This window comes from Diceros bicornis, chromosome 7 (genome assembly GCF_020826845.1).
Source record: "Diceros bicornis minor isolate mBicDic1 chromosome 7, mDicBic1.mat.cur, whole genome shotgun sequence".
NCBI lineage: Eukaryota > Metazoa > Chordata > Mammalia > Perissodactyla > Rhinocerotidae > Diceros > Diceros bicornis.
In genome coordinates this window covers 72,256,573-72,269,991 of record NC_080746.1, presented here as the reverse complement: position 1 = coordinate 72,269,991, position 13,419 = coordinate 72,256,573, and the positions used below count along the sequence as shown (strand labels likewise).

Sequence of the window (13,419 nt, the reverse complement as noted above, 5' to 3'; positions counted from 1 at the left end):
AAAACAGAGAGCATTGCCTAATCAAATGTTAATTAAACAGAGTGGCTGGGAATAAAGGACTACAGTCCTTTACAGGATTCATTATAAGAAAGAGAATAAAAATTATTTTAAAAAGTTCCAGTAATTCCTAGCTTTCAGACTAAACTGGAGGAACTGGGTGGTGGAAATTCAGAATTGATTTGCAGGAAACCTGGGCATTTTCTCCTTGGACTCCAGAGGAACTAGAGAGGATGTGGAGTTTGTTCAGAATCTGTCTTCCCTCTCTACCTGCACCTGGGGCTGTGGGAGCCACACGATTTATCAAGCTAAACAAGTCAGCAGCTGATTTGTTCATTCATGGCTGTCCTTTGAGAAGTGGTCCTGGGGATAAAGATGAAGATCATTGAAAAACAAGTCAGTTTCGATGGGCAGGACTTCACAAAGTAGGTCACCCTGGCTTTGCCCTGGCCTGAGGGAGGCTGGAATCCCATTAACCTCAATCGAGCAGGCTCAGTGAGGAGGGGCAGGGCTGTTTCTGCAAAACAAAATTTGGCTGCATAGAGGCTTCCTAATTTGACTTCCTGAAGAGATTTGGAAGAGGAAAGGGGAGCCTGGGGTATGGTAGAATCAAAGGAAAATTCCTTTCCCTTAACAAGCGGGTAGCACTGAGCGGAGAGGGTTTGCGTGTTTGGGAGGTCTGCGTGTTTGCCATCAATTAATTCTATTCACTGGGGTCTCAGGAAGGCTGAGGGATGGGTGAAGGGTGGGAAGGGGTTCCAAAATATTTTTTCTCAATTTTTCAGACAGTCTCTCCCAACTTAGGAAAAAAAAAAAAAAAAGCTCCATTGACTCAGCCCCTCGAAGCTACTGCCCAGCCTCTCTTCTTCCACCGCGAACTTCACAGGAGAGTTGTCTGTACTCGCTGACTCCATAACCTCACTTTCTGTTCACATTTCACCGGGTTCCAGGCTGGTTACTCCTCCCCGCATTACTCAGCAGAAAGGGTTCTCAGTAAGGTCACCGATGGTCTTCATGTTGATAAATCCAGCCGGCATTTTGCAGCTCTAATCTTGCTTGATCTCTCAGCGGTACTGGACCCAGCCCACCACTCTCTCCTTCTTTAACACTTTCCTCCCCAGGTGTCCCTGATACTAAGCTTTCTTCCTCAATCTCCTTGCTACGTCTTTTCTGTTTCCTTTGCAGGCAAGTCCTCCTCAGCGTTAAATGTTGGAGCTCCTCAGACTCAGTCCTGAGCCCTTGACTTACTCTCAAGCTCTCTCTCATCCATGACCTTGTCGTTAACTGTCTCCCATTCCTTGATGACTTAGTGCAGAATCCTCCCTCTGAGTTTCAGAGCTTTATAGGTAACTGTGTACTGAACACCTCCAACTAGATATCTTGAAGGCAGCTCCAAGGTAACACATCCAGACCTGAACTCACGATCTTTCCCACTAAATTTCATCTAATGTGCCCAGTCTTAAGAGGGCCCCACCAACTCATTGGTTACACCAGCCAGACACCTGGGAGGCATCTTGATCTCTCTACCTCCCTTTGCGTCTTTATCCAACCTCTCAGCACAGCCTGTCGATTTTTACTCCTACACATCTCTCAGATCTCTGCACCTCTCTCCATCTTCACCACCACCATCCCAGTCGAAGTCACTATTAATTCTCCCCTGGACGTCTGCAATAGCTTCCTCACTGCTCACTAGTCTCACCTCATCTCCTCTTATCTCTTTCATATTGGAGCCAGAGTGTCATTATTGTGGGTTTTTTTTTCCCCAGTGCAAATCTGATCATGTTGTCACCCTGCTAAAAGCCCTTCAATGATTTCCCATTACTCTTAATGTAAAAATCAAAATCCTTAATATTGCATGGCTTGGCCCCATACCAAGCTCACCTTTGATTTCTAGATCTAGTTATACCACAAACTTTTAATACTTTAAGTATGTGCTGCTCCCTCCTCAAAGCCTTTGCACATGATGGTCTCTCTAGACTTTCTAGAATGTTCTCCCCTTGTTTTGCTTCTAGAATGTTCTCCCCTTGTTTTGCTTCTTTACCTAGTTAACTTGTACTGATTCCTGAGCTGTTAGCTCAATTACTATTTTCTCAAGGAAGCTTTCTCTGACCCCCAGGCTGGGTCGGGGTCCTCATCACACATTCTCATGGCACCTTGTGTCTTTACTTCATAGACACATCACGTTTGTCATCATTTGGTTAATGTCTCTCCTCCACTAAACTGTAAACTCCATGAGAAACTCTGCTCTGCTCCCCACTGTACCCCTAAACACCTTCCCCAGTACTTCCCTTTGGAGCACTCCAGTAAAGGTTTGCTGAGGCAATGAAATGTTTTGGTCATTCGTGATAGAAGGACACAGGGTAAGTGAAAGTCAAAATTTTGTTTTGGGGCAGGGGTGAGAAACTTTGGTGTGGTCACACTGCTAATTTCAGGCTGGTCAGAAGCCCAAGTGGCAGATATATATGTCTTCATTAATTAAAAAATGGAAAATGAGTGAATTGTAACTTAATTGGAGGAATCTTGTTATAGTGAAGAGCGTAGACATTGGAATCACCTGGATATGGTTGGCATTCTAGTTCCTCCATTGATGGAGCTAGATGTTGAGGTTGGCCCTGTCATATAACCTTTGAGCCTCAGTCTCGTCAACTGTAGAGTGAGGATCATAATCCCTATGGGAGTTATTATAGGGTTAGTGTAAAGATTAAGTGGGATAAGGACTGTAAGTGTCTAGTTTGGTAAATGGCACATAGTGATGCGCAAGGGAAAAGGGATTCTCTCTGCTTTCTTCCTTTCCTCTCTCCCTCCTTTCCTCTCTCCTTCCTGAAAGCACCTTGCTTTGTAGTTTACATCTTTCTAAACCCAGGATCTTCAAGGGGAAACTAGTATAAGAGTTCCTTAGTGGTGAAAATTGGCATCCACAAACTCTGTGGCCCAGATGCCCCTAAACCCTACCTGCCCTTGAGCCTCTGCCTGCTTAGAGGACCAAGGAGGAGTTCTTCACGTATAGGTTCTGGGAACTGGGAGAAGCTGAGGAGACAGGCTGAGCAAACAGGATTCAAGGTGGACCTTCTCTGATTGATGTTAACAACGCAAAGGGGGCTGAGGGCCTTTGTGAATTCATATCAGTGTTTTCTGGTGAGACAGGCATGAGACAGGCAAATGCCCACCCACCAGGAGAGAGCCCAGGGCAGCAGGCCCTGCCTCTGTTGCTTCTCCTTGGAGGAAAAGGTACTTCCGGGGCTGCGTAGGTTTTCAACAGCTCTGGTCTCAGCTTCCTCAGAGGAGATCCAGAGCAGGGCTCGGAGATTGCAGCAAGCTAGAGAAGGCCTCCATGCAGCCAGCTGGGCTGCCTTTGGTCAGCTGTCCAAGTGTGGGCCTCCACTCAGGGGCTTGGTTCTGCCCATACCTGGGTCAGTCCAGGGCAAGGAGCATCCTTCTAGACTTAGCCTCGTGGTGCCTCCTGCACAGAGCCTTCATGTTCTCTCCTCGACCCTAGGCTGCGTTATGCCCCTTCTTTGGGCTTCGAGAGCTGCTCATATCCTCATCATAACACTTGTCCCCTTAAAGTGTACGAGGCTACCATGCTGACATTATATTTTATGTATTCTGTATATACACGCCACGTGGACTTGTGCAAATGGCAGACCTGGAGTGGTAGAACTCCAGGTTTATTGTCTGTCTCCCCTTGGCTGGGCATTCCGAAGGCGGGGACTGTGTGTATAGGGCTGGTACAGAGCGGAGAATGAGCCGTTAATTTGCTGAGTAGTTAAACAGGTGAGCACCAGGTGCCTGGCAAGAGCTTCCTTGCTCCCAGCTGGTCACATGTGAGCCCTCCTCCTTGCTTGGCTCGTCCTGTGGAGTCATCCTTTTGAATGTCCTGTACTTCCCTTCCTATCTTTTTGAGTTTGCCTTTTCTCCTACGGAGAAATCTCTCTCACACTTCCCATGTTGTTGCTGTCTTCATCGATACCATCAATGGTTAGTGGATGCAGACTGCTCCACAGAGAGGCTAGCCAAGCCATTCTTCATAAACCACTTTCTTGCGGTTGACTGGGAACTTTGTCTGCTCTAGGTCTTGCATCCTTAAAGGATAGGTGAAATCAAGCTTGTTCAAGGAACGGCACAGGATTCAGGCTGGCTGGAGTGAGGTGCAGAGTAGGGAGCAGTAAGACATGAGGCCTGAGGAAAAGGAGGCAGGGGCTCAAGTGTGTAAAGCTCACTGTGGCCTCACAAGGTGAACTGAGGAGTGCAGACTTGATCCTGGAAGCTAAGGGAGGCCATGGAGGGATTAAGAAGGGGAGCACACAATCAGATTTGGATTCTTAAAAGATCACTCTGGTAACAGTGTGGATGAGGGATCAGATGGGGGAGACTCTAGAAGAGGGAGGCATTGAAGCAGTCCAGGTGGGAAGAGATGGTGGCTTGAACTAATGGTGGGGAATGGCCAGGCTGATTAGTGATGTATTAAGAATATATCACATATATATTAAGCATCCACAGGACTTAGTGATGGGTTCCATTTTAGATATGATGAGTTCAAGATCCATGTGGGCCATCCACAGAGAAGTGTCCAAGAAACTGATGGATGGATGGATTTATCTATCTACCTACCTACATATCTGCCTGGGAGAGTGGTAGTTTTGGGAGCCATCAGTATACCCCTGGTCACCAAAATGCATGCAAGGATAAAATCTCCAAGAGATAGACTAGACAGAAAAGACATGGGGACTGAGAATGCAGCCTATGGGAAACCTGGCTTTCCATGAGTCAGATGTGCTTAGAGTGAGCATGCCGGTGCCCTGAGGGGGAATGTATCTTAAGCCTGTTGTGGCTGAGAGCATGAGTAAACACATAATGGTTAATTGTTATGTCTGAGTTGGGTCCTCTGCGGTGGTAAAGCCATCAGGGAACCCAAAGACCAAGCCTACACTTCCAAGAAGATAGGCGCATGGGTGATATGCCCCATGTGGGCAGCGCACTCACCTGCTCGCCGACCTGACAGTATTGCTGACTTTAAAGACATAATTGGCGTGTGGTGGCTGGTAGGCAGGAGGCTCCAACCACAAGGCTAAGACAGGGGCAGGGCAGGGCCAGGGTCTGTTTGCTACTTACACATTGAGAGGCTGCCAGGCGGGCCACTGAGCTTTGGCTTTGATGACGGTGAGGACCTCATCACTCTGGAAAAAAGGACCACAGATATTTAGTGAGGAGAGCTGGGCTCATGGAACAAGAGGACTTTGACATGCTGACACTGTCTACCCCCACTCCCTTGGCTGCTGAGGCTTTACCTGCCCAGGTGTGGAGCCATCTGGCCCCAGAGTAGAGGAGCCCCCGAGTCTCAGCAATCCTAGGAGGTGGGGCTGAGTGTCCAGTGTGCCTGGTGCGTGCTGGACCCCAACGGGCCCACTGAGCCACACCTTTGGTTTCCAGCTCAGCCCATCCTTCTCAGCTGGAACCAGGCTCTGACCTGGACTCAGCCGTGGATGGCCAGACTTCCATATCGTGTCCAGCCTGGAGGGCAGGTCCTGTGCTCCGTGTCCAGGCACTGACTGGGGCCTGCTGCAGGCCACACTGCAATGCAGCCAACTCCTGACGTCGAGGACTGTCACCCCAAGGCCTCTCCTGCTGCTGAGACCCATACACCAGATCACACTCCCTTGGACGAGGAGGGCAAAATGAAGCCTGGGCCCACACCCCTTGTGCCACTTATGTTATTCTGCTCTATTTTGCTTGGGACAGCATGTAGGGCACTCTTAAAGCTTGGGGACTTTCCTCAAATAATTTTTTGAGGAAGAATTTGATGATGAACATTTTGAAGGAAAGCATTGTCATCATCATGGGGAAAAATGAGAACTTTGTTGATTGTGCTTAACTTTACTTTGAGGTTGGTTTGGGTTTTTATTTTCAACTACACATTGCAGATGAGAGGTGTCACATGCTTCTCAAGGCTGATGGCTTCCACAGGTCCAGATTCGGCTTTGGCTGGGACTTTCCCCACAGTGCGTTCGGCTGGTCCTGGATCTCCCCTTCCCCTGGGCTGGGCCCAGCAGTGCTTGGACACCACTGTCCACTATGCACAGAAAAGTCCGGAATGTCTGGGGAAGGAAGAGCTTTGTTGCTGACTGAACAGGTCTCTGAGTTCCAGGAGAGTGGAGACTTGCTCGGCTGGCTCACAGCTCTGCCAGAGGCCTTAGGTCATGCCTGGCAGTAGGGGCCTGGCACATTTTTGGGATGAATTGGGGAACTTCTCCTTAGCTGGTGGGTACCTTGCCCAGAAAATCCCACAGCCCTGAGGAACTGGAAGGAGGAGGTCAGAGGTGTCTCCAGGCTCAGGCCCAAAGCTTATCAAAGGCCTTCTGTGCCGGAGCGCCTCATCACAGCCCAGGAAAGGGGTTGTTCGTTGGTGGGCCTTTGAAAGGAAGGGAGCTCAGTTAGATCCAGCCTGGCCTGGGTGCCTACGGATGGTCCTGGGTGGGGTGAAGGGTGCACATGAGGCCCACAGGGACAAGCCAGCAGACACGAGCCTCTGGGAAGCTCACAGCCTCTTTCTGAGCTCAGGCTTCCTTGGGGGCGGGTAACTCTTTTGGTCAGAGGCATGAGTCATTGGATACAGAGACACCCCACACTCGCTTGTCTGCAGGGAGAGCGTTTCCAAGTCCCAACTGAGTGGTATACGTTTCTTGGGGGAGATTTGTTTATTTGTTTAGACTGTATCCCTCACTTTTTCCTATTAAGTATCTGTTGAATGTCTGAGAGAAGTTGCCTGGTGTGAAGTCACATGGGAGACACAACCTATCTCCTGAATGCAAGAGCTATGTTTCCCATAACCTGGATTTCCTGTCGTCATCTCACACGTTCCATGTCCCACACTGAGCTCTTCATCTGACCCCAGAAGCCTGCTCCTCCTCTGGCTGACCCCATCTGGGTTAAAGGCACATCCACCAGCTGCCTGAACCAGACGCCCGGCATCACCAGCATTCCTCCACCTCCTGCCCCGCACAGCGGTCAGATCCCAAGATCCACGGCATTCACTTAGCGTCTCTTGAGTCCTTCCGCGGTCTCCATACTGGTTGCTTCATCTCCTGTATCTTCTTGCTTTCCTCCAATCCACTCTCCCCATTGCTGCAAATCTGACCATATCCATTCCCTGCCTAAACCCTTCATCGGCTCCCCACCACTTCCATGATAATTTCTTAATTCCTGAGTTTTGCCTACATGGCCCTCATCATCTACCTCAGGTAAATTTTCGTCTCTGATTTTTAATTCCTGAACAATACATGCTTATTGCAGACCAATTTAGCATCACAGAAGCACACAATGTAAATGCTGAGCACATTCCACTTTAGCATCTACCCTGCCTTCCGCCTCCTTCTCCTTCTCCAAGATGTCACAGTTGGGTGTGTATCATTCCAGACCTTTTACTATGTATATGCAACTAGATGTGTATGTGTACATCAGATACAGTTCTTCCAGAAACTGCATCATACTGAATATCTTATTCTGCACCATGATTTTAAAATTTTTCCTTACTATCATATTATGGGAAACTTTCCATGTCAGTAGATAGAGCATCATAGCTCTCCTTTTGTTGATTTTTAAAGTGCTGGAGATCTTCAAATTACGGTAAGCCAGGTCAAGACTTATAAAAAAGAAATCCAAGATATGAGATACAAGTAATGAGATACTGTCTGATGACAATCCTTTTGCCCTTGAAGAAATACTTTACTAAAAAATAAAAATCAATGTGGGTGGAGTTCAGGTGGCCACCAAGTGAGCTGGCCCTGCAGATGCACTCTGCATTACAATTAAACCTTGGTTTTCAAGTCCCCGCTGATGACATATTGATTTTGCTTTTGCAGTATATAACAACAAAGATTGTTTGGGCCCTCCATTAGTGTTTATTTATGGGGCTGAAATTCTGTCTGTATTTTTTTAGAGCTACGGAGGCTCCAAGGATGGCGGGTCCATGCATGGGGGCACTAGAACAGCTTCTTGCTGTAAATTGTTTCATCTGGTGGTTACACACCATCTGCATGATCAACAGCTTATTGTTCTTGTTTGTGATCATTTGTGCTATTCAGTGAAATAAAAGAAAGCAGAGGCATTCTGGAAAATTTATTTAAAAGCTAAATATTTTTGTTGAAGCATCAAAATCCTCTGGCAGAACCTAAGTTTTATAGGATTGGAGAGGGTCTGGCTTGTTCATGGCCATATCCAAGTGCTATAGATGGTCAGTGAACTGTTGAAAAAGCAAAGCCACACCATTCTTTTTGATGTATGTGTAGAATTCCATAGAATGGATGTTCTCTAATTTATTTAGCCAGCATTATTGGTAGGTATTTAATTTTCTCCATAAATGGTGCTGTGGTGAACACTTGTATACATTTTTACATACCAAGAGCTCCTGTGTTTTAGATTCCTAGAAATGATCAAAAGATGAAGCAAATTAAAAATTTTGGTAGGGCCTCCAAATTGTCTTCCAAATGTGTGTACCAATTTGTACTCCAGCAAGAATGCACATGTGCCCCTGTCTTCACAACTTCGGACGCCCTGGATACCAGCAATCTTTTCAGTATTTACTAATCCAGCAGGCTCAGAAAAGTAGCGTGGTTGAGAACACAAGATCTAGAGTCATCTCTTCGTTCAGGTCCTGACTGCACCCTTGACTAGCTCCGTGTCCTTTGGCAAGTCTCCTGACATCTCTCAGCTTTCTCATCTGTGAAATGGGGTTAAAAAGAGTATCTGCTACATGGGATTGTTAGGGGGACTAAATGACATAGTTCATGTGACGTGCTAATACAGTACCTGCATTAGCATAAATATTAGCTACTATTCTTATTTACAGTCAGGCCAAGCTGGTATTAGAATCGATTGGAACTGCTTGAGTACAGAGTGGAGCACACTGTTGCCTCTACAAACCCACGAAGACTCAGGAGAACGTGCCCTCGTTGAAGCCACGCTCTGAGTCTCAGGGAGCAGATGACGGGAGGTTTATATAGCTAGGTGAGCCTCGGATGGGACCACTGGGGTGCCAGGCATTTTACGTTTTGAAGAATGAAGGACTTAAATTCCCAGAGTAAGCACTCCAGACTTCAGACTTAAATGAAAAGCTGTCTTAACAAGTCTCTAAGGCAGGGAAAGAATCTTTCAAGAATCCTTAGAGCCCTGATACTTCTTCTCCCACAGGATCCTTTTCAAACAAAGTATGTCAGGGCATTCACAGTTCATGCCTCGTTTGGGTGATGTTAGCACTTTTCCAGAGATATGCCAATTAAAAAAAATACCCAAACGAAATGACAGTCACTTGTGCCCATCTTCACAGGGATGAGTTCTTTCATTTTACTTTTGGTAAACATATTGTGAAGATGTTACAGCTGTAATTAGACTTCATGGCTGCTGGTACAAAATGAGAATCGCACAGCCCAAAATAGCTCAGGGGCTGAGGTCACATCCGGGGGAAGGAGCTTTCTGGCGGAGTGAAAACAGGCCTGGGACAGGTTGGAGGCAGAAATCACATTGATCCATATCAGGAGATGCCAAATCCGAGCAGAGCAGAGAGTAAGAATATGAGTCTGGGGGGTCGGGGAGGGGGCTGATGTCTGAACCAAGCTTACCCCACACTGACCCTCCCACGCACTTCAGAGCCAGCACCAATGCGGGAGAGCTCTGGGCATCTCAGCCTCGCCCGCAGCAAAAGGCTGGAGTCTGTCACCTCCTCCCTGCCTTGCCCCTCCCCTCCTCCTCTGGTGCTGCGTCTTCCTGGCTCCTGACCGTTTGCCTCCATCTCCCAGTCCTGAACCACAACCTGTTTCTTCATCCTAAGGCCCCCTTTGCTCCGGGCAGCACCGCGGCTGATCTCCCCACCATAGCACGTCCTGCCCGAGACCTGCAGTCTTGGACTCAGCCCAGCCAACTTGCTTGCCTCCTCCCTCCAGGAAGAGAAATGGGATGCAATCCATGATCACAGAGGGAAAGGAATTGAAACAAGTAGCAACAGCAGTAATAATAACAACAGTGATCTACTGTTTTTATGTGCTAGGCACCTCGCTAATTACCTTATATATAGTATTTAATCCTTGCAACACATTTGCAAGGTAGGTATATACTTTTTAATCCTCAGAAACACATTTATTTGGCCAAATTAGTTACACACCTAGTCAATGGCAGAGCTAGAGTTTAAAGCTTAGTCTGACTCCGGAGGACACGCTCGTCACCCTGTGAACCCAGGTGGAGGGGAGCTGGGAGGGTGGGCTGTGGTGCAGGAGAGCTGGCACTCCTGAAAGTTCGGACCCCACCCGTCGCCTGTGCTTCTGCTGCCCTTGAGAGCATGTCCTAGCTGACTCTGAGCTCTGAATATGACAGCCATGCTTGGAGGATTATCAGACAGTGTTCACAATACTGTTAATGTTAATACTGTCCTAAGAACTGGTTTCAATGAAGAAAGCAGGGAGCCACAGGGTCTGTGAGTTGGAAAGAAACTGTCTGCTACTAAAAAGGGGCCCCCAATGACACTAAATGCACACACAGTGATACACGTGCATGCACACAGACACCCCCGCCCCACGGTGCATTTCCCCATCATCAGCTGTTTCTTATGAAAACCTTTGGGAATGACTATCATCTCATTTTGCAGATGACGAAACTGAGGTTCAGAAAAGTCACATGACTTGTTGAAAAGCACCCAGGAACCATGACTCCAGTACAGATGTGTCTGACTCCAAAACTCATGCTCTTTCCACTCTCCCTGACTGTTCTTCCTCTCCATCTCCTTCTTGTCCCTCCCCCCATTTTGCTCGTTTTCAGCAAGAGTGTGGCCGCCCCTGGATGACAGTTTTCTCCAAGAAGGCCTTGCTTTGAGGCACAGGGTCACCTGGCTCCCTCTGGTGAAGACCTCAGTCAGCAGTGCTTGTCCCATTTTCTCTAACCTTTCCCAGAATTCCCACTTACCACCCATAAAAAAATATCAATCCTGATGGCTTCCACCTCTGCAGGGAAATTTTTCATCCCTTGGTGAGTGTCCTGGGGATAAGCAGCAGGAAATGAGCCATTTTATGAGGTGATAATGGAGCTATAAGCATCTTTAAAATCAATTGTGCCCAACGGTCCCTCCCATCATTTCAACAGGCCCTGGGTTGATTGGGTCATAAATAACAACAGATAGCTCATATTTGGTGGGTCTACACTGTCGCCCACTGAGGTAGGCAGGCGAATGTTCTCCATTTCTCAGACGAAGTAACTGAGACTCACCTCTCTCCTCTGAAACTGCGCTGGTCAATGTCACCAATGACCTCTCTGCTGCCAGTGGTCAGTGCCCAGCTCTTAGCTTCCACCATCCCTCAGCAGCATTTGACACAGCTGGTCACTCCCCCCTCTGCCTTGAAACACTTTCTACTGGGCTCTGGCACTTGCTGGCCCCTCTTCACCTTCCTCCAAACACTGAAATGCACTGGGTTTAAGCCTTGGTTCTCTTCTCTTTTCTACTCACATTGCCTTGGTGATTTCATCTTGTTCCATGCCTTAAATACCAACTACGGATACACTGATGACTCCTAAATTTTAATCTTCTGCCTCAACCTGGCCTCTGAATGCCAGACTTGTATATCAATGGTCTAACATTTTCATTTGGATATCTAATTGATATCTCCAGCTCAACGTTTCTGAAACCAAACTCCGGATCTTTCCCTCCTCAAACCTGGCCTCCTTCACTCTTCCCATCCCATTCAATGGCAAAGCCATCCTTTCAGTTTTGCATCCCTGATGCTTCTTTCTCTCGTACTCCACATCCCATCCCTAAGCACATCCTGTCAACTCCACTTCTAAAATGCATTTATGAGCCAACCACTTCTGTCACCTGCCCTGCCACCATCCTGGTCCAAGCCACCATCATCACTTGCCTAGATCGTTGTGACCGCTCCCTAGCTGGTCTCTTTGCCTCCTTCCTCATCCTCCTTCAGGCTCTTCTTCAAGCTGGTCGAAATCCTCCAATGGCTTCACCTCTCACAGCAAATGGGGTCCCTGCCATGGCCCCCATGGCCCTTCACGATCTGCCCTGCCCTCCTGTTCCCTCCCTAACTTCGTCTCTATGAGTCTCCCCCTCGCTCGCTTTGTTTCAGCCCTCCTGGACACTTTACTTTTCCTCAAACGTGCTGGGCACACTTAGCACTTGCTGCTCCCTGTGCTGGAATGCTGTTCTCCCAGATAACAGAGAACTCATTCCTCTACCTCCTCCGAGTGTTTGCTCAAATGTCACCTTCTCAGTGAGGCCTTTGCTGACCACACTATTCAAAATAGCAATTCCCTGCCCCCTCCTCAACCTGGCTCGCCCCATCACTTTATCTGATTATCTTTCCTCCGTAACATCTGTCACCATCCAATACACTGTGTCTTTTGCTTATTTACTTTTTATCGTCTGTTTCCTGCCGCTGGAATATGCACTCCATGAGGGCAGGGGTCTGTTTTGCTCACTCACTGCTGTACTCTCAGTGTTCAGAACTGTGCTTGGAACGTGCTCAATCAGTATCTGTTGAATAAATGAGAGGCAATGATGAGGAAGGGCCAGTGTCCTCCGAGCCCCTTCCGCCAGCACTCCCTCAGCCTTGGGTGGAGCCCGGGCTGTGTGAAGTGACCCAGAGAGCTGGGTGTTGAGCTGGCGGGCACTGGAAGACCAGGTGGAGAGCGCCAGCCAGAGAACTCTGCTAGGCTGCCAGGTGGTAGAAGGAGGGGACGGGGCAGGACACAGCGGCGCTTAGGAGCCGTGGTCAGCACTCACGGTTCTGAGTCTGCCTCAGGTAGATGCCCCAGCGACCTGTGCTGGCCATTTATAAGTCTCCAGAGCATGCCTTGTCCCCTGGGAAGCAGCTGCTATCACAAGCCACTGTCTGATCAGCTTTTTCAAAGCCAGAGAAGGTGTCTGAAGCCCATTAACAGATCCACCAGAAGATGATGTGGTTGCACAGAGGCATTTCAAATTCAATTTCTTTTTATTTCTTTTCAAACACAGCCTGTAATTCCCATGAGAAAATTGCATAAAGCCCGTAGATGACAATTTTCCCGTGAGACGGTTCTGTGAAAGCAGCTTGGCATTTCTAAAGCGGAGAGGAAGGGCCCATCAGAGCCGCCCTGCGCCCGCCCCACTGCCCCTCCTGCCGCTCCTTCTGGCAGGTGGAGAGCTCTGAGGACGGCATCACCCCCTGACCTGAGACAGAGGGCCGTCCTCCCGTGTGCCTGTGTCAGCCACAGACAGCTATCTAGCTTGTCCGTGGTGATCCAAGGGCCGATCCTGGATTTAACCTCATTCTCTGGACTTTCGTGGTGTCCTTTGCAACGCTCCTGAAAATCGGCTTCTTCTCTGAGTCAAGCAGGGAGCTGAAGAGGTCGCTGGGGCATGTCTGTCCCTCCTGTCCCACCAGCCCTCCTCCCCAC

At 48.3% G+C, this 13,419-nt stretch overlaps 1 protein-coding gene across 1 annotated transcript in view; it reads right to left on the bottom strand.

Annotated features, from left to right (window-relative positions):
• Positions 1–13,419, bottom strand: part of SPON1 (spondin 1) — a 249,381-nt gene that overhangs the window by 19,671 nt on the left and 216,291 nt on the right. Inside the window, exon 7 of the mRNA XM_058546026.1 lies at positions 5,110–5,174. Coding sequence (XP_058402009.1) covers positions 5,110–5,174 — 65 coding nt within the window. The remainder of the gene's footprint in view (positions 1–5,109; positions 5,175–13,419) is intronic.